The sequence below is a fragment of the Pelodiscus sinensis genome, chromosome 4 (assembly GCF_049634645.1).
Source record: "Pelodiscus sinensis isolate JC-2024 chromosome 4, ASM4963464v1, whole genome shotgun sequence".
NCBI lineage: Eukaryota > Metazoa > Chordata > Testudines > Trionychidae > Pelodiscus > Pelodiscus sinensis.
In genome coordinates this window covers 48,938,262-48,962,990 of record NC_134714.1, presented here as the reverse complement: position 1 = coordinate 48,962,990, position 24,729 = coordinate 48,938,262, and the positions used below count along the sequence as shown (strand labels likewise).

At 44.2% G+C, this 24,729-nt stretch overlaps 1 protein-coding gene across 4 annotated transcripts in view; it reads right to left on the bottom strand.

Moving 5' to 3' along the window:
- The window catches only part of EGLN3 (egl-9 family hypoxia inducible factor 3), a 42,310-nt gene that overhangs the window by 16,633 nt on the left and 948 nt on the right, over positions 1-24,729 (bottom strand). The window contains exon 1 of one of the 4 annotated variants that reach the window (XM_075926948.1): positions 22,817-24,385. The exons of 2 other annotated variants lie outside the window; for them this stretch is intronic. In XM_075926948.1, the coding sequence (XP_075783063.1) occupies positions 22,817-23,173 (357 nt within the window). In that variant the 5' untranslated portion in view covers positions 23,174-24,385. Of the gene's footprint in view, positions 1-22,816; positions 24,386-24,729 lie in introns of those variants that run through there. One more of the 4 variants, XM_075926947.1, reaches the window with a different exon arrangement.

Below are 24,729 nucleotides of genomic sequence, written 5' to 3'. Positions count from 1 at the left end.
AGGGTACATAATTATTCTCATGGGGCTGGTGGGGGGAGAGGGAGGGAGAGGAGAGTTGGACTGTGGCAGCAGCTGTGTGATAGTTTTCAAAGTGTCAGTGGTGCCTAAGTATCTTTGAAGATTTGGATCTAATGCCTTAACACCGAGGCCAGATCTCCCCAGGCCTCCTCAAATACTCTATTTTAATAAGAAACATGTGCTTTTACTCAGCAGAAGTCTCAAGGTATTAATTATTATTATTTTGTATTGGCTGCATCTGCAACCTATAGTGTCCCTGGGGATGAATGAGTAGAACAATTACCACAGAATGCAAAAACACTGACAGTGTTGATATTTAACCTTCCATAGGAGCTTTCCAGCAGCAGCAGACTTGGGGGCAGAAGAGCAGAAGTGAAATATCCCTTTTCCTGGCACTGGTAATGTCTGAATGAAGCCTTAAACAATGAAGGGAAATCATTGTGGTCCTCCTAGAGCCTGTTGAAATGATATCAAGTTTTATCAGAGCACTGGCTGGAGCAGCTCCAGCCTAAATCAAGCTGGCCTCAGTAGGGCTTCCAGCTGTTAGTACTGCTTTTGGACTCATTCAAAAGCAAACAAGAAACAGGAGAGGAGATGAGTGACCCAGACCTAATTTAGGTAATTGGCAAACATTGGTATTTGCCAGGTTAGCACTTGTGCTTGCTCCAAGAAATGGAGACTGGATCGAGGATCAACAAAATCACTATCTGCCTGGATAGTAGAGAAGCTAGTGCAAGAATAAAAATTACTCCCAATGGATTTGTATTGCTGTATCAAGGAGAACGCTTTCCTTTGGAGGCATGTCTGTTCCCAAAAAGCCAATTCTGATTTCATATAAATAAATCACTGAGGCAGTGGAAGTATGAATGTGCTTTGTTGTGCTATTTTATAGTAGTGAAATCAGCTGCAACGGCTACCAAGAGGCTTAACTTTCCACTGCAAATACTCAAGAGTAAAATTCAGCAGCTGTCCTCCTTTTAATGAGAGTGAATCAGCAGGTGAATCTGCTTTCATTAGGCTGCCAATTTGTTGATGCCAGAGACATATCATGGTCTAATACTCCACATTAAAAACCTCACACATCAGTGTAAATAAACTATTTAGCTGGTTAAAGGCTGACAATCTCAAATTAAAGCCCTAAAATTCGGGAGTGTTATTTACTACCTGTTTGCAATCAGATCATAGAGGCGGCCCGTGAGATTGGTTTTCCTTCCATTTCAAGTTTTCTATTTAGCAAACCTAGGGAATTTGGAAAACATGAAGGAATCAAGAATACTACCATTTCTGTATTGTCATTTTCTGAGATGTTCATTTATACCCACTTGGGAAACCTAACCACCACTAAATGAGAAGTAATTACTACCCATAGCAAGGAGCCAGGGACCATCAGTGAATTACATGTTGTACAAAAAGGTTTACAAAAGGAAATAATGATCATTCAGTATGTAACATGTGTTTGACTTTTACCAGGAGAAGAATTCTGCAAATGATAGAAGACTGCAAGGAAATGCAAATGAAGACTCAAAGCTTACAAAAAGCTAGTGATGTATAAAGGGGGTATTTTTCCTCCTCACTTCAGTTTTCTTTCTCCTTGATACTTTTCCAATAGGCAAAAGCCCTGATTCATTTTTCTTATTACAGGCTTGCAGCCACCTCACCATGCATTGTGGTGGTGTCAGATTTCACATATTAAATAGAACCTGGCTGAGTCACTACTTGCAGATTTCTTTGAGGAATACCTTGGTAGTGATGGTAGGTCAGAAGCAATGTTCCCTCTATTTTTTGCAACCCGTGTGAGGAATACATTTTGTTATCTGCACCAAGGCATACACAGATGTGCACCATCAGTGGAAAGACATGCTGCTGGCTGTAGGTGCTCTATTAATCAATTGGGTGGCATCTGAATCTCTCCTACGTGGCTGCCCAATTGCACAGCTTACAGGGAACACTGGTGAGAAAGTGGCATTTTCTCTCTACATTAGCACTGAACCAGTGCCCTAACATAATGGTAGTAGGGACTATAAAGGTGACCTTTTAGGACATGCATGGGGAACCTCAGGCCCCGGGGGTTGGATGTGGCCCCTGGCTTTCCTGGATCTGGTCCCAGAGGCTCAGGGCTCTCTCCCCTTTCCCCCCCCCCCCAGATTGGGGAGTCCATGCTGATGCTCCAGCCTTCCCACCGCCCCACCATGGGGCTGGAGCACACAAACTCTACTAGCCCAGGGCCCCCTAGGGGAATGTGGGGAGTGTCCTTCTGCTTCTCATTCATGGGCCACGTCAGGGAGGGTTTGTTTTTGCTTCTTACTTGTGTGCTGCCCCCCAACTAACTTTTCTGTGGGTCAGTGACCCCGACCTAAAAAACGTTCCGCACACTGGTTTACATAAGAATGAATAGTCTGATATCTAATGCTCAAAGCTGAGTGATTTTCAATCAAGGCTTATTTGATACACAAGCAAGATGGGACATTTCTTAAGTACTTTCTTTTTGCACTCAAATGTGCACAAATGTTTTCCACTGTGTAATTTATAATGGTCAGGTATACAATATACATGGCTATCATTAGTCAGTCTGAAGTTTATGAAAGCTAAGTCTAAACTCTCCATCACCATAGATAAGTATAGGTTCATCTGATCATATTGGTCTAATGCAATGGTGCCTTACAGGAGAATAAATGTGGGGAACAGGAGAGAGAAGAATACTGTTAAAAACCTGAACAGATTGTCTCATGTCCATTCCAAAGGTAACCGCCCTACTCTCCCAAAAATCTCAATTCACTTCAGTGGCGGTGCTGAATAACACAGCAAGTTCTCACCTCAGTGTGGTCTTCTCCTATGAGGGTATCTACTGGCTCAAAGGGAGACATGTGACTACTTGAAAACTAAGCATCTGCTGCATTGTTCCCAGCTTCCTGCTGGCAGTTCTCAAAAGGGAAATAACCTTTAGGAAACAGAAAAAAAGCAGGGGTGGAGAACTATCTTGGAATTAGGCACATAGCTCCATGGATTTACATTTCAGAAAATCTGCACTCTGACCTAAACTAATGGTGTCGAGCAAGAATTCCAATGTGTCTTTGGTAGAAAGGAAAAAGGGATTTTGTCTTCTTTCATTAACATAAGGAGGACTACATTCTCCAGATTACCCTAGCTAGGTGGTAATGCCCAGGCCCAGAAGTAAAATCCCTTGGGGTCCAGTTGACAAACTTTTACTTAAGGCAGTGGCCACCAACAGGTCGATTGCGGCGCCCCTAGGAGTCGATTGTGGCAGTCAGCTGGCTGGGAAGCTGCCTCTTTTGATCCAGCCCAGCTGAAGCATAGCACAACCACCATGGGCTGAATGCTGTGGCCAGCCAGGCTGGAGCAAAGATAGCCAGCCGCCTGGCCAACTGGCCGCAGCTTCAACCCACCGAGCTGGGCTACAGCATGCCAGAGCGGGGGGAGGGGAAGAGAGGCGTATGCCCCCAGCTCTTACCTCCTGCTCCTGGAGGGGGTGGGGCTGAGCCTGCTGCACAGAGCCAGGGCTGGGTGGCCGGCACATATGGCATACTTAGGGTTGCCAGGTGTCCGGTTTTGAACCGGACAGTCTGGTATTTTCTAATTAGATACGTTTTATTATTATTAGGAGTATCAGTACGTAAGTGCGGACGACCTACGTGGTAGACACACTCACGCTGCGTCAGTGTGTCTTCCAGCCAGGCAGTATGCAACTATGCGAGGGGGGATGGAATACCCAGGGCCAGACTTGCTAGTGCTTCGCCGGGGCCCTGCGCTGGACAGGCAGCACCCCGGGATCTGTGTGCGCCTGGGTTAGCCCCACTCCCTGCCAGCCGATTCTCTCCCCCCACTCTTTCCCCCCTGGCCAGCCCCGCTCCTCCCGACCTCCTCCCAACCAGCCCTGCTTCCCACTAGCCAGTCCCCCACCCCCGATCTCCCCCGACCAGCCCTGCTTCCCAGCCGCCAGTTCTCTCCCCCCGCCCCCCCCCCCCCCGTGCCAGCCCTGCTTCTTGCTGGCCAGTTTCCCCTGCCACACATACACCTACCTCCTCCTGGCCGGTCCCCCTCCCCCCCCCCCCATTTGAGATCAAGTGTGTCTGGTATTTTTTTGAAGCCCCCTGGTGACCCTAAGTGTGCCAGGGACTCTGTTATGCTGTGCTGTTCCCCCCCTCCCCCCGGGCTGTGTGCAGGGTTGGGGAGCCCCTTCCCCAACACTCCGCTGTGCCCAACTGAGCTGGAGCCAGCCGTAGGCTCTGCCTGCCCCAGCCCCAGAGCTCCTGCCTGTAGGCAAAGGGCTGGGCCAGGCAGGGAAGAGACTCTGCTCCCTTCCGTCCTCGCCCCAGCGCTACTCCCAGGAGACTGCAAGTCCCAGGGCTGCTGCCCTGCTGGTGAGTGTGCTGGGGGCATACAGATGTGGAGGTATGAGGGGGGGTTAAGGAGGATGAAGGGCAAGATGGGAGAGAGCAGAGGTTGCTCTGAGGGGCATGGGGCGATGAAGGGTATCAGGGTGGAGGGGGATCATGAGGCTAAAGGGAGCAAGGCCGGAACAGAGGGAAGATGTGAGGGGGATACAATTTTACTTTGCAGAACCTGCACTTTCCTTTACTCCCTACTTCTTTGCCTCCCTCCCCAACTAGCTATTTGGCTGCATTCTCACCTTCTCTGCATTAGCCCCCCAACCCCCTTCCATCCCAAAATCCCTCTCATACCCCCACCCCACCCCCTCTCCTGCTGCCAAACTCCCTTCCAGACTCTGCCCTCCTCACCCCCTGCTGCCCCCCACATCCTGCATCCCTATCCCACTCGCTGGCAGTCCTGTTCCACACATTGAGACCCTCATTTTTGTTCCCACCCTAGAGCCTAAGAGGGTCAACAAAATCCACTAACTCTGGAACCCCAGAAAAGTAAATCTGTTCTACAGGATGACCTGAACCTCCGTCCTCCCTGTCCGTTCCCCTCACCCCGTGGGGGCTAGAGTGACAGAAGAGTGACGTGTTTCAATTGTGGGGGGCCACATCAGTAGGGCGGGAGTTTGGGGGGGGTGGGAGGAGTTGTTTTGCTTCTCACTTGTATGGTGCCCAACTAATTTTTCTGTAGGTCAGTGACTCTTGACCCAAAAATGTTTCCCCACCCCTGCAATAAAGAAAGAAAACATTGAAACCTTTTGTGTCAGATATAATATTTTACTTAATTTAAAATGAAGTTTGATAAACTAGCATGAGAAAGTTAAAACACTTAATTTGTTTAATAATTTAAATTAAACTGTTCTTCCCAGCTGCAGCATTAGCAAAATGGCTCGGGTGTAATTATGTAATTAATGGCGAGTTTCCATTAGCAATGTGTATAGTCTGTGGAAAGGTTTGGAGGGGGCGGGGCCTCAAGAAAGGGGTGGGGTCTCAGGGAAGGGATGGGGTAGATTCTTGCTTTTTTTGTCAACTCTGCATTTTCAGGAGAAAGCAAAGTGATCTGGGGTGTAAAAAGGTTGGAGACCACTGACTTAAGGCCTACATGAGTGAGGGTGCTAGATGAACAAGATCAGGAGAGGAAGTAGCAGGAACCAGAGTTGACATAGGCAATCTAAAGAACTACAGGCTCCTAGCCCAGATTGAAGTAATCATGGTTGCTTCTGCTTGATCCTGGCTTATTTTATCAGCTACCCTGGTAATCTGAGTAAGGAGGAAAGGCATATGCTAGAGACCATCCAGAGGAGTGACTGTGAATCTGTTCTCCAAGACTGAGATTGCCAGCATCAGGAGCAAATTTTGACCATTTTCCTACTAGGCAGGAACACATCTCAGTTAAATGATGCAAAATACATTGATTTAAACTCCCTTTCCTCTGTGTCCGCGACACATCACCTTAGCTAGTTGGCTTGGCAGTTGCTTTTCCCTTGGCTACACATGGAGCAGATCTGGATGTTCTAGGAACAGAAAAATATTCTTACTTTGCTTGACCCCACTTTGCTGGGCCTTGATGCTTCAGCTGTACCACTAGGTTCAGCTTCCACATGCACAGAGCTGCATTTGAGAGAAATGTTCAGGAGCAAGAAGAGTGTTGGGTTCTTTAAATGCTCTCAGTTCCAGGAAACTGCTGGTATACTTAAAAAAATCCTATTTACTCTAAACTATGTAGTATCCCATCTGTGTGCCCCAATGCTGCCTATTATTCTGCTTGCCACATACTAAACTCTTTCCTTAATTAGAAGAAAAGGTCTCCAAAGAAGCATCAGCCAATAATCCAGAAACGATTCCTGGTAGTTCTGGTGGTGGATGAAGAAATAGGGTAGGGATGAAGCTTTGCCCAAGATGACATCTACACGTAAGTAGAATTATGCCGAGTACTTGCAGTGAGTGGTGTGCTCATGGTTTCTCTAGAAGTCCTCGGTGAATTTTCAAGTCATGTGCAATCTTTTTTCGTGTAGCTACATCATAGACTGATGTTGCTTTAAAAAAAAAAAAAAAGCTCCTTGGAGAGCTTGCAATGAGGCATAGGGAGCTTTCAATAACGGTCCAAAAAAACCCACCCTCACCAAAAAAAGACCTACATAGTGTGAAGAACTGCTTCTTCATATGATTGAGCTTTGGGCAGCAGATTGTTCAGATATGGATAGTCTGGAGGCTCAAGGTAGCTATCAGGATGACAGCTTTGGAAAAACTGAGGATAACGAACAGAGGCCAAGATAAGTCTTTTGATATTGGTGGTGGTCATCTCCAACTGCAAAGGATTAGTACCATTTGTCAACTCTGCATTTTCAGGAAAAAGCAAAGTTTTGAAAGTTAAGGAAATAAAACCAAAGGTGTATGGAAAACCATGGCATCGTAGGATCGTAACTCTGCTTGCAATGAACACGTGTCTCTTCTAATTATAAAAAAGGTAACCTTCATTTATATAAGAAGTGTGTTGTCATGCTCTTTAACCCATATGTTTGTATTTCTCTGATTCCCTCTGCTCATTGTGTTTTACAATACTGAAGTTATTTTTTTAATTATACTCCAATTTAAACTTCTCTTTATGCTGAAATTTTATTCAGCTGGTGTTCCTCTGATGTGCCCACAGGCAGTAAAGTTTGCGAACGGATTCACTTACTGCATGTTGAGAGCAGCTATGCTATCCCCATAAAGACTGGAATTTATGAGGCTATAGCCAATTAATTACTTTGTCACGAGAGTCAGATTTAGTCTCCAATTAGCAGATGTAAACGTGCTTGATGCATCAACGTATCAATAAATGCGGTTTCAGTTTAAGAAGCCCGCCCCTTTCTGGCTGCTGGCCAGCTACATGATGGCTTAATGACAGTGCTACGTGCAGAGCGTGAGGGTATCGGCAATCTAACACAAACTTTACTCCAGAGTACACTTCACAGAGAAACTGCTGAAAAAAGGAAACACACTTACAGTACATACAGTCAATGCACTTCTCATTTCTGAATCTTACTGAAAGCCCTCCTTCCTTCCCACACTTTCATTTCCTATATATTTTAATTAATGTTAGATGCCAAAAAAAGACTATGGTCTAAATAGATTTTTTAGAACTTTTTCATTTGCACTTTAAACCTCCTTCCCTCCCCGCCCCCCAGGCCCATGATCTCAAAAACAGAGGGGGGAAAAAACCCACACCCTTCACATACTAATTTCATTTTTTATTGTCCAGACACAAAGCCTATTCCAACTATTCCAACCAGAAGCATCAAACATCCAATAGTTTATATACTCTAATGAGCCACAAGAGAGACAGTGACCAAGAGCTTAGCCTTGTAGAAAAACAAGTTCATAATGCAAGCTCATTAAGGAAATCTGTGAAGAGTCTCCCTTAAGTTCAATTATCAATGGGGAATAAAGGCATGGTAACCAGAAAATAAATCTCCTTTAAGGTTTGAATCAAGTGGTTTTATATATTGTGGGGGATAATTTCATAGTTCCTTTCATATTTGATCCTTGTATGCCCAGTCACCACTTGGATCTTTACCATTCTGTTTTTAATCACCCAGAGAAATATTGACAGAGAATTTGATATACAGGCAGTCCCCGGGTTACGTACAAGATAGGGACTGTAGGTTTGTTCTTAAGTTGAATCTGTATGTAAGTCGGAACTGGCATCCAGATTCAGCTGCCTTGGGCGTCCTGTAGTCAGCCGCTGGTCAGTTTCAGCAGCGGCTGACTTGGGGACGCCTGGGGCAGAGCAGCTCGGGTGCTGCTGGGTTGGTCCAGTAGCGCGGCCGCTCCACGGCGCTACTGGACCAACCCAGCAGCACCCCAGCTGCTCTGCCCCAGGCGTCCTTATTCAGCCGCTGCTGAAACTGATCAACGGGCCAACCGGCAGCGCCCCACCTGCTCTACCACAGGCCCCGGGCTTTGCTCCGTGTCTCCCTGGTCTGCTGGCTCCCCCAGCAGACCAGGGAGATGAGGAACAGCTTTTCTTGCCCCGGAGGAGGCGGGCGGCGGGACCAGGCGTCCCGCCACTCCAGTCCTCCGGGGCGAGAAAATCCCCGTTCGTAACTGCGGATCCGACATAAGTCGGATCCGCGTAACTCGGGGACTGCCTGTACTGAGTAATGCCTCCCCAGAAACAGTTAACATAATTGCATATATTTTCAGTTCTGTGTGAACATTAACATAGGACTTCATCCTAGACTTAATGAAAGCAAAACTTAAAACGGGAATTTGCCTGTGTTACAGCTGCAAGATCGAGCGCTATATCCCTTTTTGACTTGTGGACGCTGTGGGAGATAGTAATGTAGCCTGCTGCACTTCCAATGTGACATATTTGTATGCATAAATAAGCCAGTTTTCCCACTACCTCAATTCAATGCTGCTGAGGGGAACCTGGGCTAAGCCAACTTACGGCAGCTGCCCCTGCATCTCATTCTGGATCAGTATCCCTCACAGTGCTGAACTTATAGCTACTGACTTTTCTGCCCAGACACCCCTCCTTCTTGCCCCCAGCATGCCTCCTATGACAGGGCTTCTGAAGAAAAGCAGCATAGGGCCAACTCTTTGGCCACAATTATAACCTCTATGTATGGAGCTAGAGAGTAGTTGGTGGAATTTAAAAATTATACAATAAAATTTGGAGGAAACCCCAAAAATATCTGTGTTTGCTCCCAAAATTCTCAAGGCCAGTGTGGCTTCTGAAGCAATGCAAATACTACTGAGCAGCATGAACACAGAGATGAATGACAGACAAGTGTTTACCACACCCGTACCAATAAATTAAAAGCTAGTTGATTAGACTAGTTATCTCAGCCATAAATTTGGAATAAAGCTAATTTTACATTTTTAAAAGTCGACTAGCTAGCAGTACATTCATGCCTGCACTGTGTTGTGTGTTAACTGATATTTATGGGTAAAACCCATTGAAGGGGCCAGTGATAAATTATCCTCAGAAATAATTTACATTGTACTCTAAATAATGGACACATTTTAGTCTGTCCGCTCCAAGACCTTTTCTGTATATACTACTGGAGTTAAAGCAGTACAGCCCTTCCTCACATAAACACAGTTATACTGGCATAAACTTACTTGTACCAGTACAGCTTGTCTCCATATAGTATGGGGAACAAGCTATTGCATTATAAGGCACTATACAGTAGAACCTCTGAGTTACAAATGCCTCAGGAACGGAGATTGTTCTTAACTCTGAAATGCTTGTAACTCTGAACAAAACATTACTGTTGATCTCACAAATGAGCACTGATTGAATACAGCTTTGAAACTTTGCTATGCAGAAGAAAAATGCTGTTTTGCCTTTATTTTTTCAGTCATTTACATTTAAGTGCTGTATTTGCTTTTTGGAGGGGAGGAAGGAAGGAAAGGGTCTCTACTGCTGCCTGATTGCATACTTCCAGTTCCAAATATGGTATGTGGTTGACTGGTCGCTTTGTAACTCTGAGGTTCTACTGTATTGGCATAACTGCAGCCACTCTAGGGTTAGACTGGTAAAGCTATGTTAATTGAAAAAAACCAAAACCATAAAACAAACTGACACCCTGCCGTCATGAGAAATCCAGTGCAAATAAACAAACCTTCAACATGCAGCACTATACATATACTTTGTACTTTTGCATTTTGTATATGGAGATCAATATGACCACCAAAGACTGTTAACCCATTACCATTTTATCAGGGCCCAGAGAAGTTAAATGGCTGCCCAAAATCACAGTGAAAGCCAGTTTCAGAGTCCACAATTTAACATTTGAGTGCCTGATTCCCATAGGACAGGAATGACAGCTAGTCCATGAATTCTGGCTGCATTATCTAAACTAGAAAACAAAAGATTTGGTAATTTACTAGGTGGGACAACAGCAGCGTATGTACAAATTCTGCAGGCCACTCACGCTAGCTAAACTGTTTATCCAGAAGGTAGAGCAATTGAGCAGACTTACACGATGGCTCCATTTACAGCTTGCTGTAACTGGCTTGCGGGAGCTTTCCAAATTTTAGTGGGGCTCTGTACAGGTTCAGAAATCTACACCTGCAGGATCAGGGCTTCAAGACTACCTATTAGGGATGTAAAATCCCATTTAATTGCTCAGTTGATTAAGAGAGGGTGGGGGGAGGCACTCCTGCCTGACCAGGCTGGAACCCCCACCCTCCTCCACAGACAAAGGTTGCTCCGGTCAGCCAGTTGGAGCAGTTTCTATCTGCGGTAGAGAGGCTGGGTTGGGCCCGTTGAAGACAGGGACTGCTCCAGCGGGTCAGTTAGAGGAGCTCCGGCCTGTAACTTAGGGCTGTGTGGGTTGGGGCTGGTGAGCTGGGCCTACTGTGGACTGTCCTGCCGAAGGATATGTCTAACATTTTGGGGACTGTGGCAGGAAGCCTCCTACCCCAGATCAAGAGATTCAAACTAGTGGGGCTCAGCTAGTATTCTAAAGAGAGCTGTAGATAGTAGACAGCCCACCACCCCTCCTAGGCTTCAGAGCCAAACTCCATCTCAAGATGGAACTACAAAGCAAAGCAATCAGGGATAATCTGAGCCCTGCTACCCCAAGTCAGTCAACTTGGCCTGAGGGGCTTGATCCCCAGGCTCCAAAATGCTGCATTAACATACCCTTAAAAGCTAAACACTTTGGGGCAAGCACCTTCTCAACCTGCCATTTTGTACAGTAATTACTCGTTTAACACATATCCATGTAACACATTTTTTCAATAGCACGATTTTTTTTAGGGACCGTTTTTGAACAACACGACTGTCCAATCCTTAGCACACACAGTTAGGACCTGATCCTGGCAGTGAGACTGTCATGTGACTAGTAATAATCACATTTATATAAGGAAAGCAATGAAACAAATAACCATGGGCCTGAAAATGCACAAAGTAAAATGAGAGAAAGAACAGAACAAGTGTTTCTCCAATTCAGCTGTTCTCAAACTGTGTATTCTGACCTTCAGGGGATCATAAAGTGGGTACATTGGAATTGTGAGCTGTCAGCTCCATGGGGCTGACATCTCTGAATCCCCGTTACATTACACACGCCATTTTCAATTTCTAGAGCATATCTCACTCAGAGTTCACATTCTCTGAAAGGGATCTCCAATACAGAAAGCTGGAAAACCACTTCTCTAATCACTTAGTCATCCTAATAGTGTTACATCAGTTAATTTTTTTTAAAGCGTGACCTAAGTTGACTGCTTAAATCAGGAGCCTAAATATGAATTTAGCCATTTAACATTATGCAGTCTTGACACTGTGGCATGTTGATCACTGTCAAATGCTTAATGTTCCTATACCCAGCCAGTAGGACAGGCATGGCTAATCCTCTTCTTCCTCCTCCTGTGAAAACACAGCCTGCGAAATATTTAACCACTCAGTGACCTTTCCTGTTGGCCTAGTTCAGCTGCAGTGTACATGCTTCACAGGCATGGCATAGACAGAGGAAGCTGGATGAAAAGTTAATCCATTAAGGAAAAGGATATATTAGTGAATACTGGAAAGAACAGAATTGTCAATATAGCCACAGGGAGCCTGTTCTATTTATATCTACCAACTGTCAGAAAGTGAATTACATGCCTTGGTGCTAGGACAGACTATAGCACTCCAACCTCACCCACTGCTCCCCACCCTTCTTTCAAATCCCTTCTCAAAACATACTTCTATCAAGATGCCTGTAAGAAATTAGACACCACCAGCCAGGTTGAGCAGCCATTGATTTTTGTTTTCATAATCTCAATCAAAATATGCAAGTGTGTATAGGTTAAAACTCTCTAGTCTGGCACCCTCAGGACCTGATAGTGCCAAACCAGAGAATTTGCCCAACTACAGGAGGATCAATATTGTGTAGAAGCAATACCAACACTTCCACTGCTAACTGGACTCATAGGAGACATTTAGGGGTACGTTAGAGCTAAATAAAAGCACAGAACACTGAGAGCCAGGATTAGTGGGACCATGGGAAACTTGGCCACACCCATGATAAGTGGACATTCAGCTAACTAAAATCATGCCAGAGGTTGCCAGACAAGAGAATGCCGGACTAGAGAGGTATCTTCCCCCATCTGCCGGTGCCTGTTTGTATCCACTAAGTGGTAGATACAAACAGACTGGACAGGAAAAAGAGGGAAAGATTTTCCTCATAACTTATTTAAGGCCCCCAACCCAGCAAATCATCCCTATTCAGCAAGGTATTTAATTAAGCACATGCTTCGGTCCCATTGATTTAAAAACAACACCAACAACAACAACAACAAAAATCTGTTGAATTAGGGTGGAATCTTTCAAAAATATTTTATTCATTTGTTTTAGAAAGATTCAAATCCAAACAAAACCAATCCAGTCCAATAAGTAAGCAATCCTTATTGACTCCAGCCGAGAGGAATGAAAACATACACAAAATACACAAAAGGGCTAGTGCATGACCCTCAAATCAGCATATACTATACTGGTTACAAATGTAATTCTGAGTATTAATTTTGCTACTAAGAGGCATGCATTACCTATTTCTTTGTAAGATTTAATTTAACTCCTATTTCAAGCATGTGGAGCAAATCTTTATTTTCAGGACTATGGCAAGCCCTTTGCTTATATTATCCCAATATTCCTGTAGGTTAGTCAAATAAAAATCAAGGTCAGGGTACCTAGCCACACATAGGTGGCATCTCTATTCATGACACCTATCCGTTACCTATTTCTGGTGCCCAATAACATCAGTTTCAGGTTTTGGATTTGAACCATTCTGACAAGATTATTAAATTGACAATTAGTTTGTAATAACTGCTTTGCTTGGCATCATTAAACTTCTTTAATAATCTTGTCGGAATACAGTTAGATAGAAAACGATTACAAAGAACAACCTCTCACACACGGGGAGGGGGAGTTGGAGGGAAAGGTGGTTGGGAAATAGAGCTTTGCATGAGGGAACAGCGAGAGATGGTTTGGTAACAGAATGCCATGGCTGTGAATCATTTGGATAGAAGGATGTAGTCTGCTTTGTATGGGCTGTCTTCATCTTTTCCCTTTCTTCATTGTTTCTCTAGCTGACAGAAAGGATGAGCTACTTCTGGCCAACTCCCTTTCACGTGTATTTAAAATCACGTTACATAGCAAGGTTATGTGTAAACCAAAACCATTTCCAAGGTATCATAAAACAAATATCATGTAGTAACAGAGCAATTATTCACCCTCAAACCTGCTAAGGCATGCCCATACATGGGAGCCATCCACCATCTCCCGTGCACAGGTGCTGAAAGCAGTTTCGAAACTTTTCTAAAGACCAGGCTCCTCTTTTAATCTCTTTCACACACTTGAGCATAGAAGGATTATGATCCTGCTAAATAGGAGCCAGGTCTGTGACACTCACTCTTGTTGGAACATACACACCTCTTTCCAGGAATTTAAAGCTGGTAACTGTTATTGCAGAGTTCCCTTACTGAATTGCTTATTCTCACAGCCTGTCTACTGTAATAGGAGAGTCACGGCAGAGCAGGAAGCATTCAACTGGTAATTTGCCACTGCCTATTATGGAGTGGAAAAGGGAAAAATCAAGTCAAAAGCATGGACAACATATCTTCAAAAAATTGTGTCTATTGTTCAGAAGACCCCTATTAAAATGTATAATAAAAATCTGTGCCTACCAATTATGTCCTTTTCTGCTTTGCAAACACTGACTTAACAGAACTGCCACATATCCATGTTTGGATTGTGTGGCCATGTTCCCCTTCTCCCTCATCCTGCCCCCATTTTGGGAATTTATTTCACAGCAGTGAGGAGTGACTAGGACTAGAATTTTTGTGTGCGCTCAGGCACTGTGAAGACTCTCCAAAGAGATCCTCACTTGATGGGCAAAAACTGTTCTTCATTTGTATTAACTCAGGCAAGTTAGCTTACCATGGGTGAGATATGATGATACAGGCTAGCACAGAGGTGGGCAAAAGGGCCTTCACGGGCTGGATTCGGCCCACCAAGTGGGTTGATCCAGCCCATGGAGGCCCTGCTGCTCTCCCGTCCCCAGGCCAATTAAGGGATATTCCTCTGCCCTGCCAGGAGCACGCGGCACTTTGAAGCACCGCACGCTCTTAGCAGGCTGAGAGGAGACTTTGTGCGCTTCCCCATCCCCAAGCCCTGATTGGCTTTGTGGCAAGGGGAGCACACCAAGTTTCCTCCGCCCTGCCCTGCAAGGAGCATGCACGCTTAGAAGCGCCATGCGCTCCTGATAGGGCAGGAGGAGGCTTTGTGCACCTCCCCTCCTCCCGCCCCCAGACACTGACTGACCTGGAGGTGGGGAAGCCCGGAAGCATCTGGCCCCGCTCCTTCCATTTGAGGTCACGCCTCTTACAGTGCAGCACAGGCAAAAAATGCCCTTTTTGAAGTGGGCCCCGGTAAAAAATTATTGCTCACCCCAGGCTAGCATGTTTGCTTCAGCTGGACATCTTGTGTTCTTCAGGGAAATGTAGACTATCGTGCAACCAGCTAGCACAGCCTTTATGTTATAACTGCACCTAACAGAGCTTTTCAATTGTGTTTTCTAGCTCAGCTAAGCTAAAACAACTGAAAAAAGTGTCAGCTTTTGCCCATCAGGACTTTCCCATAGCTCTGCTAGAGCCCTGACCTGCAATACTCCAGTTCTGGTTGTTTATCTGGGCATGTCTACACTACAAAACCTACACTCACAGAGTCATGTTTGCATAGCTATGCCAGCATAGGCCCCCAGCATACATGCAGCCTACCTTTACAGGGGGTTTTCCTGTCAGTGTTTGAACACAAACTTCCTGAATGGCATTAAATATGTTGACAGACATAACTGTGCCTACTCCAGGAGGGTTGGCAGCATGTGCAGCTCTGTGGTGTGGCTTTCACACCTCCCACCCCCAGCTGACATAGCTACACTAACATTAAGTATAGAACTAGCCAGAGATTGGTAATCATGCTATTTAGATCAGGACAAGGGCTTAAACCTGTAGGAGAAACTGACTGCAAGATCAGGGCCTCAATCTTGCCAGAATTTATAATGAAATCTCCATCATTAAGTTCACTTATTCATGATGTAAAATTTGAACCTTTAGGACTAGTTGCATTAATTCATGCAGAAACCCTCTGCATCAGCAAACCACCATGTATACGAACTTGGAAGGTGGCTGAGAGAGGAAATGACATGTAGTAGAGTTGATTCCACAAAGTAATAAAGACCCAAGTAAATTGTTTACTTCCTCACACAAGCAAACAGGTTTACTTTGAAGTATACGTGCTTTGCTATCTCAATCTATGTAATGAACATCCAGGCATTTTCAGTTCATTGCAGCTGAATGCTAAGATATAGATATTGAGTTATTAAATACTGAAAAATACTGCATACAAATAGGGTTGCCAGGTGTCCGGTACAGTCCCGGACAGTCCGGTATTTGCGCGTTCTGTCTGGTAAAAAAAAAATCAGAAAATATTGGGTATGTGCAATGTGCTTCCCACCCACCCTTACTCCCAGCCAGCCCCGCCCCCTTCCAGCCGGTCCCCTCCTATCCCCCAATACCCCACAGCCAGCCCTGTTCCACCCAACCCCCGTCCCCCCCACGACCAGCGCTGCTTCCCCCATTGCCCCCCCCCCATCTCTCCTGGCCAGCCCCATTGCCGCTGCTCCTCCCCCCCATTAGCTGTTTCCAGGCGCCCTCCTCTTCCCGGCCAGTACCACTCCCTTCCTGACCACAAACACACACCCCCAACTGAAGCTTTTTTTTGCTCAACAACTTTAGTGTCGTCCCCCCCCTTCAACAAATTTTTTTCCCTGTGTTTTTTTCGGGGGGGGGGGGGGGGAAGTTCGGTATTTTTCTTTCAGCCATCTGGCCACCCTACATACAAATATTAACAGTTAAGGGGAAATTATCTCATCCCATAGAGAAATGCACAGCTGTGGAGTCAGGAAAGTCCACAAGGTGAATCTCACAGAGCTTCCAGAAAATTGTAGGAAGTATCTGGGGATGCAGAAGGAATGAGATATGCTGTCATGCGCTGTAAATCCACAGGAAGGAGTACTCTCACTTCTGTAATAGTTTAGGCCCACAGCTCCACCGATCTGGTACACAAGAGCTATGCTGCCAGTTAGGAAGCATTATGTACCTTCACAAAAAGCAACTCTTTGATGAAGTTTCAGGTACAGTCACTTACTGCTTGTTTATGGTGGAGATTTGTGCCATGGTGTAGTTGCATACCAGTCTAGCAACACTAGTAGAGGCCTCCACTGAACCAGTACATAGGGTGGCTTGTACTGAGGCAACTTACCCCAGTTTGAAACATGGCAATGGTAAACAAACAAACAAAAAATCAGAAGGTAACCTACTAGTTTATGACTGGACTTTAGAAGTTTCACCAACTGCTATCAATGACAAGGGAGTAATGCAGCTTTTCACAAACTTGAATTTCAGGCCACAGACAATGAGATAAAACAAACTAATCCTTAAATTGTAATTCCTCCAGCCCTAATCCTACAAACTCCAATGCATATGCAGTCTCCCCGAGTTCCCCTCAGGTTAGACAACCCTGTTCTTTACAATACTCAAGTATTTACCAATACTTCCCATTCCTGAATGGATTAGCTGGTCATCTATCTTCCTGTCTGGGCTAAGACAGTAAAATGTAAGGATGGTCTCTGACAAAGGCCACAGGAAAGATCACTGTGTGGTGGAACGTTTTACAAGCTTCCTTTCCCCAGAAAAAGATGAACTAGCCATAGCAACCTCACTGACCCAAAGTCTGACCCAATGCCACCTGATGACAACAAGAGTCTTTCTGTTGACTTCAGGGGTCTTGGAATCAGGCCTCACGTACATTACATTTGGAATCAGATAGTGGTGATGTGTGCACCAGACTTGCAGTCTTAGGCTTTTAAACCACAAGATCAATTATTTAGATGCCTAAATACAGATTTCAAAGGGCATTCAAAGTTTCTCAAATACATAATTGTTTGTAGGGTCAAGGCCCTCTCTCTGCAACATCAGAGTCCTGCTGGGTAGAACAGGAATCTGAGATACTGTTGCTATACTCATTTCAATAAAAAAAAAATAGTTTAAAGTCACTGACCAGAATGAGAACAAAAATAAGAGTAAATATAACAAAGTATATATTGTTTTAATGCTTGATTGTCAAGAAAAATATCCTCATTCGTGTGTATAATTAACCTAGCTAACTAATCTTGCTTGACAAACATAGATATAAACATCAGTTCTGACAGTGATCCAAGGCAACTGCTCTAGGATCTCTGCCAAAGCTGAATTCCTCAGTCTAATATCATAAAATGACTTGTCTGTGGTATTTACGGTTCCAATGGCTCTGGACTTTGTTGAACATTGGGCATTTTGGCACTCATCCAGAAGAGCAGATTTGAACCTGACCATTATGCCAGAACATGTGCATTTGATTAGAAGAAAAAAAAATTATGCCTGGTTTTTCTGGATGGCAGTATTCATCAGGCGTTTCATTGTACGCTAATTGCAAGGCACGCTGCTATGCCGGTATCAAAAATCTTTTGTAACATATTGTATTTCTAGATCCTGTGTTCCTCTGCATCTTGATCATCAGCCTATATGCTGCTCTTTAGATCTGTACCCAGGACCAGGAGTTTCACTTTGCATTTTAATGTTAAAACAAGAAAATTGCTGGGGAGGAGGGTTATTTAATGTAGATGACAAATGTAATTTTTCATCCACCAGAATTACAAGACTATTGACAAAAAGCTTCAATTTTGGTTGTTCTGCAATGGAATTTTCTGAAAACATTTCTCCTGCAGAAGGTTTTACTTCTCCCATTTCCCATTCCAGTTCTATATGGATAGTTTTCAGAAATGAATTTTTATCTATAGGACAAAGATTCCAGTTCCTACCTGAACAGCACTTCATCACAAGATAGCTTTCCCCAGGGCTTGAACTGTGGAGTACATGGCAGGACAGTGCTTCCCACCACTTCTTCCAACCAGCAGTCTTAGGTTCTAGATTCTCAGCTTTAGCTAAAACTAAGGCCATATCTGCACTACAGGGAGTTCAGTGGGATAGCGATGGGGCCAAAGCTACACTGACCAAATGCACCAAAACTTAGATGCAAACTACAGCAACTGAAGGAGTTTTTTCATTGCTGTAGAAATTCCTCCTCCCTGAGTAACAATAGCTAGGTCAAGGGAAGCATCTTCCATTGACATTGCTGCATCAACCACCATGTTTCACAGCTATGTTGTAAGTATAGATCAAGTCCTACACAAGTATGTCTACACTATGCAGACTATACAATAGCTATACCAGCATAGATCTCTAGTGTAGACACCACGGACACTGACTGAAAGTTGTTTCCAAGTGTAAGCCAAGATGATTTCCACTGACATAGCTAACTTCATTCATAGATGGGGTGTTCCTACATTGATGGAAGTTATATCAGTATGGCTATGTCTTAGGCATGTGAAAAATCTGCATCCCAAGAGATGTAGCTATTCCTACCTAATCCCAGGCGTAGACTATACTAGGTCAACTGCCTCTTAGGGAAACGGCACACCTATGCAGATGGGAGAACCTACACTGAAGCACTACAGTATCTGTGCCATTGTAGCAGTTTAAATGTAGACACACCTATAACCTATACAATTCCTTTCCAGGGATACTTAAGACAAATTTAATTGACTAGGCTACAACTTTACCAATGTAAAGTTTAAGGAGTAGATCTCTAAATAATTATCAGTCTTGTGATACCTGTATTTATTTCCACAATCAGAATACTTATCAGAAGCTAAAGGTTTACATTTAGGTTAGAAAAAATTGTGCTGGATTGTTAAATCTGTGCTCTGACCCTCCCTTCTTGCCCTCTCTTCTCCAACCCCGTGATCTACCCTAGTTCCACAAAAGGCCTGTTTTCCTAACAAAAGACCAGTTTTCCTAAAAGAGTAATTATAACAATGTGTCAAACTGAAAAATGCTTAAACTCTTGATAAAATACCTCAAGCCTAGGCTATTGAAAGTTTTGAGCATCAAAAACTCAAAGCATGCTTTAAAAAGGATACAATGTGGTATATAGTCAAAACATAGCTAGATTTAAAATAATTATAATTGTTGTCTGAGTTCACCAGATCTCACAAGACTAGCCAGATGGGACTGATCTTGGATAGGAATACTCCAAGAAACAGTGCAGGAAGCTGTGATAGCTATTATGGTGATTCAAAAGGGGGAAAAAATCTTTCCCTCTGAGGCAACAATGGTGTATAGCGCAAGAGGGCACTGTCTTGCTGAACCTGCCATCTTTCAGTGGAGATGTAGAACTACTATTTGTGATCCTCAAAAATTCCATGGGACTTTTTTTGATAATAGGGATGTTAGCCCATCTGTTCTTGTTGATTTCCTATTGAAATGCTCTCTGTACTTTACAGCAGAAAGCACATTATTTCCTCATGGTCCTGAACTACTGGGTATGTCTTAGGGGTGTGAAAAATCTGTTTTGAAGTGTAACACCTTCTACCTCAAAATGTTCACAGCTGAAGAGACCTATGTATACAAATAGATGCCAGAATATTTGTAAAGTGGGTTGAGTTCTCTGGAGGATACTATATGAAAGTCAGCTATTACTTGTTATACATAAGTAGCAACAACATGTATGATTCACAAACACTGAGGGCTGTGGGAACACCACAGCTTGGTTATTTAAATTTTTTTACTACCCACAGTAAAGTCCTAGAAGAATTTGCCCTGACCATACAAGTGTGAATTTCTGTTTGCAACTGGGTAAAAATTATATAGTCATCCCCCTTCATGTCTGGCTCTAGCTGTAGCACAAAATCCCCTCTTTCTTCCCCTAGCGGCCAAAGAATGAAGTGCCTCACTTATAGCATTACTCAGGCAAGCAGCATCCACTCAGGGAGAATACCTAAATCACGATGGGGAACATATGGCCCGGGGCCAGATGCGGCCCCCGTCTTGCCTGGATCCAGCCGAGGCTCCCCACAGCCACCCTCCACAGGGCTGGAGCACAAAAAGATGTGCTATGCCCAGGCTCTGGCATATGAGGGGAATATGGGGAGTGTCTCTCCTCCTCAGCAGGGGGCCACGTCAGTAAGGGTTTTTTTGTTTGTCTTTGCTTCTTGCTTGTGTGTGGCTGCCAACTGATTTTTCTGTTGGTCAGCAGCCCCCAATCCAAAAAAGACTTCCCATCTCTGTCCTAAATTGTCAGCACAGAGACAGATCACTCATCCCCATCTCACACAGAAAGCATTCCTTCTCCTCCACGCCTCTTCATTTAAATTGAGTCCTCTTCAAATCCAACCTCTTCCACTTGATGGGACAATTTTTTAAAATTGAGCAAAAACGATGTATGTTTCAATTTTTAAGATTTCAAGGTTGTTTAAGAAAAAAGAGGAGGTAACCTCACTATATTATTCCCACTCCTTCCCTGCTGAGAAATTTCAACACCTCTACCCACACATACACTCTGCCATTTAAGATAATGTGGAGAGAAATGTCTTGGAATTTTTTACTTTTTTTTTTTATATAAACACAATATACCCACACGTTGTTAGGCATTAGTTGCATTCAGTCCTCCAGTCATCTCCTTGTCCCACTCCACCTCCTTTCCCCAATGCCTCAAGAGAAATCCACTGGGATAACTTTGAATATCTACTTGTCCTAAGCTTCAGGGGGTAGCCAAGTTAGTCTATAAAGTGCTACCAGACCAGTTTTTGTTTAAGTTTATTCGGTACGTGTACAGACTAACAAAACATGTCGATGGTATCATGAGCTTTCATGGGCACAGCCCACTTCTTCAGATGACCCAAGTTTCTAAGTTTTCAGACTTTCATCTCTGATGTTTTAAGAATTGTACAACTTCATGCCATAAGTCCTCCAACATACCTACCACTGAGATGCTAAATGTACAAAAAATGAGAAGTTGAATATCTTAGATAATTTGCAGGCAATAGACAAGGAAGTTTTCAACAATCAATACAAATGAACAAAGTTAATTCTATACAGGTGAAACAGTGAAGAGAAACCAAGTTAGCCCATTCTGTGTGAACAGCATATATGCTATTCAAATTCTACCGGTGCCTGGAATTGGAAGTGGCAACATGTGCCTTTCTTTTCACAGAAAGATACCAACACTTAAGCATAGGATCTTTCTTTTCATGCTTCACACCATTTCTAATGGCGACACTTAATGGTTCCATCAGTCATCATATCCCTCTATAACCAGTTGATACCTGACTACTGAACTGAAACTAGTTGGAGTGAAACACTTCAGCCACCTGATAGTGTAGTAACCCGCCAAATAAACATATCTGAAATGAGTACGTGCACAAGTAAATGTAGATCACCCCTCGCCGCCTTCTGATAGCTTTCCCTATTTACTTCAAAACATCTTTGAAAGTTGGGGGGAAGGAGAGGGGGGGCAAAGAGAGCCCTTATTAGAGATGGCTACTCTGCTGTGATCAGTTTGTCAGTGCATTATGCCAGCTGTGCTTAGGACTATAAGAAAGGCATTGGTGGGCAGAGGTTGTAAGCAAATAAAGCATCAAATCTCAGAAAACATTCAAGCTAGGACTCAAGCTTTGGGCTCCCCTCACTAGAAAATTAGATTAAAAACTAATTGCCATGCGAATTTGCTTATTTACTCAGCTGTGGCCTCTGCTAGTATCTATGGGCATAAATTAGGGGTTAAATTTATCACATTTTAGACATAATGAGCCACCAGACACCTGCCTAGCAATCAACATTATTACTGCAGTGACCAAGCAGACTCCCTATGGAGAAGAGAGTAACTTGAGGAGACAGTCAATTCATATCACGTACTTCACAAAGTTTCTTGTTCAACATACATATTCATTCCTCCCCTTGACAACTAAACATGAAAATGCTTCTATAGCTTTATCGGTGCTGTATTAAGTCTCTGGTGTACATGATAGATCCTTATCAAGCATGACAGGAACTGTTTATAAACAACTTACTGTACTTTCAGATCTGGCAGCTAACACATGCACTGTGCTCCAAAAGGACAAATATCCAGCGTTAACTCCCTTTTGCTGTACTCGTCTGAAGTGGGTCTCGCCCACGGAAGCTCACGATATTTTTGTTAATCTCTAAAGTGGCATAGGAGTACTCTTTGTTTTTTAAAGTTACAGGGTACCCCTCGGAGCCTTTTTGCATGCAGTAATCTGCACTTGAAACTGGTGGATAGTAAGAAAACTTACTATTGGAGGTTCCGGGAGCAATATTCTCTACAGGTCAGGAATTTAGAAGTGCAAAGTACTATTGTTAGATTATAACTCAGTGTTAACATTAGAACATACAAACACTAAATATTTAGGACCAAGCACAACGCCAGTGTCTATTACAAATTCAAGCAGCGATTTTGATCGCTCTCTTACCTTGGACCTTTCCTTGACATAGTATTTTCCCAGTCTACTTCCACAATACATCACCAACCTGTCTATCAACGACAAGAGAAAGTTGATGGCCTCACATCCTTCCTCGGTGCCTCCGATCCACTTTATCTGGTCTCCTCGCAAATGTCTTTTGGAAATGCCATTGCTCTGGCCGGCTAGCTGACCATCCTGCAGCTCCCCGTTGTAGTGCATCTGTTTCACGCGCTCCAGCACACAGTCTCCTACAACCTCGCCCAGAAAATGGTCCAAGTAGCAAAAGCCGATGTCATGCAAGCAGGGCACAATGTAGTCGAGGGCTATTTTCTCTAGATCTAATCTCATTATAGGTCCAAGAGGCATCTTGATCGGGTCTCTTTCTCTTTCAGCGTTAAGCCAAATGTGCACCAAACCGGTGCTGAGCAGAGCAGGAGATGAGCAATCGCTCTAATACTTTGAGTCAACCCGCATGTACTTTTTAATTGACGAAGCAAGGAACGCAAGGTTAGCAGCGAGAGCCGTGTGGGAACGTTTGCTGCTGCAATGTCTCCTCAATCCAGGTTTCCAGTTCCACCCAGAGTTTGGATTACTAGACTAGATAATTAAATGCACGGTGAGTGCACTTACTGACTCCCCCACTCCGCAGCCGCACCTTTGCTGCCAGATAAGAAATGCTGAAACCAGAGGGCTACTGATTCTGAAGCTCTTTTTTATCTGCTGTATGTGATCAAAGTGTGTGAACTCCCCCTTAGTGGCTGTAATCACTCCCCCTTTTTTAGAGCTGATGAGTCCTGCAAAGTACAAACCCCTTTCGATTTATTTACCAAGGCAGCAGCTGGCCCCTTTCTGATTAATACGTCTGCTACGTGCAGAATGTGTTCTTACTCAGCAGCGATCAGCACGTAGGTGGAGCCCAGTCCCAGGGCAGGGACACGCTCTCCCCTTCCCCACTGCAAGCCCGGTCGGCGCATACCTAGCCAATCAGGAGCCGAGTGGGTGTGGTCTCCCTCAGCACGGCCAGCCCCCCACACTGAACTACACTGAGCTCAGCCCTTCAAAGGTTCCACAATTGGAATCGAATGGAGGGGCGTAGGGGATTTCCACGAACCTGAAGGCAGTGTCTCTTGTGGTTTGGAAGGCCCCGCCCACAGCCCTTCGGGGGCGTGGTCTCCGCCATTGAGGAATTCTCCCTCAACATGTACACAGCTACTACGGTCACATACTACAAGGCAATGTAAACAAACGGTGCTGAAAGATTAAGTGCTAATCGAACTGCTCGTGACAATTATCTTAACTCAATAATGCAGGCCGGAGAAAGAGTCATTTTTTCCAGGTGGGGACGCCCCTGACCTCATACGTCTTTGCACACAAGCCACCCGGAGGGGATTTAAAGTTATTTGAAAACAATTTTGCCCTATGTTTCATTCATTTGGTGACAGGCGCCCTCCTTCCCGAATCAGTTTAAAAAGTATCTCCTTCGATAAACACTCTTCTATGGTTCAATGAGGCGCTTAAACTAAAGATCCCATTCATTTCTCGCTTTAAAGTGACTGTCCGTCATTTAAACTGTCCCCTGAAATAATAGCAATGCCAGTTCCAACAACTGCGCGGGGGGGGGGGGGGGGTTGTTAGAAAAATTGAATTGATTTTTTAAAAAGTTTGTATAAGAACCTAGTCTTCTGCCCTTTCCCCAGTTATTTACGGGAAAGAGTTCGTTGGTTTATTTTGCATTGTAGCATGAAGTGCACGAGATGCTGTCAGTTTCTGAATTCATCACATGCTGTGTTAACTTCCAATCTGACACACTGAGCTTTAATCTTCACTTTTAAAAAAACAGCAATCTTTTAGCTATCATAACCACTTCATTATCAGATTTTCACATCCCCCTCCGATTATCAAAGATGATACCATATATGTTA